Source organism: Bubalus kerabau, chromosome 10 (assembly GCF_029407905.1).
Source record: "Bubalus kerabau isolate K-KA32 ecotype Philippines breed swamp buffalo chromosome 10, PCC_UOA_SB_1v2, whole genome shotgun sequence".
NCBI classification, from domain to species: Eukaryota; Metazoa; Chordata; class Mammalia; order Artiodactyla; family Bovidae; genus Bubalus; species Bubalus kerabau.
The window spans coordinates 28,821,490-28,827,891 of NC_073633.1; the positions used below are offsets into that span (position 1 = coordinate 28,821,490).

Consider the following 6,402-nt stretch of genomic DNA (forward strand, 5'->3'; position numbering starts at 1 on the left):
GGGTGTCCTTTCTGTATTCTGGCAGTTTGTGGAGTTCTCTTTATTGTGGCGTTTCCTCGCTGTGTGTGGGTTTGTACAGGTGGCTTGTCAAGGTTTCCTGGTTAGGGAAGCTTGTGTCGGTGTTCTGGTGGGTGGAGCTGTATTTCTTCTCTCTGGAGTGCAATGAAATGTCCAGTAATGAGTTATGAGATGTCTATGGTTTTGGGGTGACTTTGGGCAGCCTGTATCTTGAAGCTCAGGGCTGTGTTCCTTTGTTGCTGCAGAATTTGCTTGGTATGTCTTGCCCTGGAACTTGTTGGCCCTTGTGTGGTGCTTGGTTTCAGTGTTGGTATGGAGGCGTTTGATGAGCTCCTGTACAAGAATCTTAACATTAACAAAAGAAATTAGAGAGGACCTAAATTAATGAAAGAAATTAGAGAGGATGTAAATAAAGAGGTTATGGATCTAAACACTCCATATGTTAAGATATCAATTGTCCTAAATGAATTCATAAATTCAACACAATCCCAATCAAATTACCTCAATCTCTTGTTGTAGAAGCTATACTATACCTTACGTGGAAGTGTAAAGACCTAGAATAAGCCTTGAATAAGACAAAGAAAACATGACTTGCATTTCCAGATTTCAAAATGTGTATTAAGCCCCAGTAATTAAGATAGAATGATTTGTTGGTGTGAGGATAAAATAAAGAAGTCAATAAACAGAATTGAGTCCAAAAAGAGGTCATAATACATGAGTCATCAATTTTTTTTTTCTCTAAAAGTGCCTATGCAGCTCCACTGGGGGAAAGTTGGTCTTTCTACGATAATAGCTAGAATACTTGGCTATTTTTATTTTTTGTAAGTAGCAGTGTTTTGTAGCTTTCTGTGTATAGGTTCTGTACATGTTTTCTTAGATTTGTGCCTAAGGAAATAGGATCTTTCTTGAGCCATTGTAAATAGTATTATATTTTTAATTTAGGTATCCATATGTTTACTGATAGTATATAAAAATGTATTTTATTTTGTGTGTTTACCTTATATATCCTGAGACCTTCTGAACCCACTTAATAGTTGTAGGAGCTTTGGAGGGTATATTCTTTGGGATTTTCTACATAGATAGAAAATAGTGGTGATTTGACTGCCTTTCTGGCTTAAAAGATTGTTTATATATTTATTTGCTTTACTGCACTGGCTACAACGTCCAGCACTTGCTGAAGGAGAGTGAGTAAAGTGGATATTCTCCCTTTGTTCCCTTCCTTAGGGAAAAGTATAGTCTTTTACCAATAAACATACTAAGAGCTGTTGAGGACTTCTGCATTATTCCTGTGTTTCTTAGCGTTTCCACTTTGGTTGACTATTGGCTTTTGGCAAATGCTTTTTCTACAAATCGCTGCTGCTGAACTAGCTCATCTTACTGTTGACTCGTAATTCCTCCACTTCCCGTTAGATGTCCTCCTTATCTTTTTCTTGGGCCAAGTATGCGTGTAGCATGATGGCAAATGACACCCACTTCTCTTCAAGGTCACCCAGTATTGTGAGACTGAAGGAGGTGAGGGACAGACAAGTCTGTGGGTTCCAGTTGTCCTCATAGTGCAAGTATGACTTTGTCTGTCACGGTTTGCCCATACTTTTGTCCCCATCAGACTTTCCTTTACAAATGTTACCCTCAGTACAGTTTTGTTCAGTTCAGTTGCTCAGTTGTGTGTGACTCTTTGCTACCCCATGGACTGCAGCACACCAGGCTTCCCTGTCCATCACCAACTCACGGAGCTTACTCAAACTCATGTCCATTGAGTCAGTGATGCCATCCAACCATCTCATCCTCTTTCGTCCCCTTCTCCTTCCACCTTCAATCTTTCCCAGTTTCAGGGTCTATTCCAATGAGTCAGTTCTTCGCACCATGTGGCCAAAGTATTGGAATTTCAGCTTCAGCATCAGTCCTTCCAGTGAATATTCAGGACTGATTTCCTTTAGGATGGACTGGTTGAATCTCCTTGCAGTCCAAGGGACTCTCAAGAGTCTTATCCAACACCACAGTTTAAAAGGATCAGTGTTACTCTAAGCTGACTTAAAGTGAATTCAGGCTCAACACCAGATATAAAGATAACAACTTTGTACAGACTCGTCCACCAGCTCTAGCCATTGCCTGAGTTCTAATCCCTAGAACTAATCTCTTATTCTACATCACCCATGGTTCTGCTTTTCTGATTGTGCCCTGACACAAAGTCTAAGAGGAAACGATTAAGGAAATAGTTTTGATGGTGATTCCACACAACTAGACCCAGTTTTGTGATGAAGTAAAACTGCCAGTTTAAAATATTATGGGGCACGTTTTCAAATTTAGACAACTTTACACATGTTCTGTACAGTTGATTTAAAGTCAAAAATTCAAGAGGAGAATATATTAGTAGAAAGTTACTCTGGACACCTGTTTCCAAATAACGTAGAAGGTGCCTTTAACTGGAACTAAATCTTCTGATCCAGACCACAACTTAAATAACCACAGGACTATCATTTCTTGTCTGGGGTCTGCGGGTGTGCATTTCAGCTGGGGTCCTGCAGTAGGGGGGCTCTCTCTTACTAAGCTCTGGGGTTTTTGTACAGCTTTTCCTATTACTTCAAGCACTGTGAGTCACTGAGAGCACAGAAGTACTTTGCAGAGTCTTCCAGTTGTAAGGCTGAAATAGTGAGGTTGATGAATTTATCTGCTTTCTTAAAGTTTACAGAGTAGCGGTCTTTCCTTGCATTTGTCACTTCTGAACCCTGACGAATAACATAAGTCATCTGTCCACTGGGAAGTTGCTTGTACCAGTAAAGGTGGTAAGCACTCCAACTTGTTTCATACCGACAGTTCAGGGTGACTGACTGCCCCACTTGGCTGGATACATCTGACTGGTCTTGAGTAACTTTCTGGGCCACACCAGATCCTGTGGGAAAAAAAACCCAGAAAACAGAGAGGAAGCAGTGAATAAAATAGTGTACGAATTAGACTCATTTCAGATCACACACCCAAAAACCAAATTGAAATCCTAAGACTCTTGCTTTTCTCCAGTCCTCCTCTCTTCCCCAAGTCCCTGTGAAGCTCCACTGCCTGTGTGCAAACCTTTCACCCTGAACACTTGCACTCGTGTTTGGAAGCATCCCTACCAGAGAAGGCGATGGCCATGAACACCCAGAGCAGACTGGAGAGCGGCATGAGGCATGGATTTCCCTGCACAAATGTGCTTAGTTCTGCCTCAACTTGAGAGTTCAGTGTCTTTGAGTGCCTGGCAGCTCATATATGTACTACTCGGTACCTGTGTGACTCCCCCAACAGGAAGTGGGGGTTGTCATGTTCATAGACCACGTGGTCTGTGCACACATGGGAAAAAGTCTGGCTCACCACAAACCTTTACTTTGTCTGCTTGTCTTTCCCTGGTCACTAAATTAGGCAGATCCTGAAAGAAGGCATGAAAAAAGCAATCAGTATTAAAATTTGAGCAGAGGAGAACTGAATATTAAACAAGTTGACGTACATTGATAATTATTCAGCAAAATAGTTTTGCCATCCTGTTTAAGATATAATTTACTATAGCCTATGAAACTTTCTGTAATCTACTAACAGGTCGTTCATTTAGCCTATTCTTACTTTTCGCCATCCAGAATGTAATGACTCTTTTAAAAAACTTGCAGATCTTAGGCTTCTTGGTGAATGGAAATTTTATTCAAAATCATTAATATATCTCTGTCTTTGTATTGAGTTTTGTGACTCTATTTAGGTTTTTCAATAAATAGAATTACTTCAGCATAAAATGACCAAAAAAAATCAGTTCATCTGACTTTCAGCATCTATTCAGTTTTAAATTTTGAATGAAATTATACAGGAATAAAATATTCTTTTGAAATTTGAAATTGAGTCTTATTTATTAGACTTTGAGGAAGATCAGGATATTCAGTCCTGTCCCTTCCACATATAGAATTGCATTTATTAGACCATGTGTCCTGGCATTGTCCTGATGTCACATTTTCTATGTCATTGGTCCAAAGTGTTCAGTCTCACTTGTTAGTTGCTCATTATTTTTCTCTTTGTAAAATAAATTGAAAGAGAAGTATGCCAGATCTTTCTGTGACATAATGCTGTAATGTTCTCCTACAAAACTTGGTATCTACAGGTTTTAAACACTTTTTTTGTTGTTGTTCAGTCACTAAGTCATATCCAAACTTTGTGACCCCATGGCCTGCAGCACCTGAGGCTACACTGTACTTCAATATCTCCCAAAGTTGCTCTAATTCATGTGCATTGTGTCGGTGATGCTATCTAACTACCTCATCCTCTGCTGTACCTTTCTCCCTCCTGCCCTCAATCTTTCCCAGCATCAGAGTTTTTCCAATGAGTCGGATCTTCACATCAGGTGGCCGAAGTATTGGAGCTCAGCTTCAGCATCAGTCCTTCCAGTGAATATTCACGGTTGATTCTATTAGGACTGACTGGTTTGTCCTCCTTGCAGTCCAAGGGACTCTCAAGAGCTTTATCCAGCACCACAATTCAAAGGCATTAATTCTTCAGCATTCAGCCTTATTTATGGTCCAATTTTCACACCACACATGACAATTGGAAAAACCATAGCTTTGATTATACAGACCTTTGTCAGCAAAGTGATGTGTCTGCTTTTTAATATGCCATCTTAAGCTTCTTGGGGGCACAAGTGTTTAAGAAAATGCCTGCAAACTCAGGAGACATAAGAGATGTGGGTTTGATCCCTGTGTCAGGAAGATCCCCTGGAGGAGGGCATGGCAACCCACTCCAATATTCTTGCCTGGAAAATCTCATGAACAGAGGAGACTGGAGGGCTACGGTTCATAGGGATGCAGAGCTGGACACGACTGAAGCAACTTAGCCTACCTGCTGGTTTGTCATATCTTTTCTTCCAAGGAGCAAGCATCTTTTAATTTCATGGCTTCAGTCACCATCCATAGGGATTTTGGAGCCCAAGAAAGTAAAATCTGTCATTACTTCTATTTTTTCCCCTTCTATTTGCCATGAAGTGATGGGATCAGATGCCCTGATCTTAGATTTCTGAATGTTGAGTTTCAAGCCAGTTTTTTCACTCTCCTCTTTCACACTCATCAAGAGGCCCATTAGTTCCTCTTCACTTTCTCCCATTAGAGTGGTACCATCTGCATATCCAAGGTTTTTTATATTTCTCCCAGCAATCTTGATTCCAGCTTGTGATTCATCCAGCCTGGCATTTCGCATGTTATATTCTGCATATAAGTTAAATAAGAGGACTGACAATATAACCTTGACGTACTCCTTTCCCAATTTGGAACCAGTCGGTTGTTCCATGTCCGGTTCTAACTGTTGCTTCTTGACCTGCATACAGGTTTCTTAGGAAACAAGTAAGGTGAGCTGGTATTTTCATCTCCTTAAGAATTTTCCAGTTTGTTGTTATACACACAAAGTTTTTAGTGTAGTAGATGAAACAGATGTTTTTCTGGAATTCCTTTGCTTTCTCCATGATCCCATGAATGTTGGTAATTTGATCTCTGGTTCCTCTGCCTCTTTGAAACCCAGTTTGTATATCTGGAATATCTTGGTTCACGTACTGCTGAAGGCTGGCTGAAGGATTTTAAGCATAATCTTACTGGTATGTGAAATGAGCACAATTGCATAATAATTTGAACAGTCTTTGTTAGTACCCTTCTTAGGACTGGAATGAATACTGACCTTTTCCAATCCTGTTCAAACACTTAGTATATGTCAATACCACAGAACTTAATGATTGAAGTTTTGTATACTGTACATGATCATGAAGTATGTGTCTCTCAATCTTCCACTTGGTTTCATCATTTTAATAGATAAATTCATTTAAAAGAACCAAAAGCAAACAAACAAGTAGAAAAGGAAGTATTAGACACAGTCTTCAAAACAGTGCCAGTTCTTAGAATTTAAGTTCAAAAGAACTCATTAATGAGTGATACAGGGAGGAGAGTTTATATGAGGTTGAACCATATATTCTTCTGTCCCATATGAACTCTGAGTGACAGGCAGCTGATGTCCTGGTTTCTAATTATTTACAAGGAAGCAGGGGAGACCACAAATACCCAGAGCAGTCTGGGGAACACCAAGATAATACATATATTATACCTGTCAGTATATTATATTTATCACATGTTTTATATCCACCTTTTTATGTATAGTTGTGAAATTGATCACATTTGTAAATTCTTATTTCCACCACTAAAATTAAGATACAGAACCATTCCACCACCCTAAAGAACTTGCTTTGCCAACCATCCCCACCTCTGCAACCCTTGAAAACTGCTGATGCCTTGGTTTTCAATTATTTGTAACTAGGCAGAAGAGACCACAAAGGCCCACAACAGCCTGGGGAGCAGCTTGATATTCTAAAATATATATGCTAATATAATAATTACGTAT

General features: G+C 39.7%; 1 gene segment (V, D, J or C); it reads right to left on the reverse strand.

Moving 5' to 3' along the window:
- Positions 1–2,594: 2,594 nt before the first annotated feature.
- On the reverse strand, positions 2,595–3,177 carry LOC129621989 (T cell receptor delta variable 1-like). The segment is given in 2 exon segments: positions 2,595–2,908; positions 3,129–3,177. Coding segments are annotated over 2 exon segments (363 nt in total).
- Between the last annotated feature and the right edge of the window lie 3,225 nt (positions 3,178–6,402).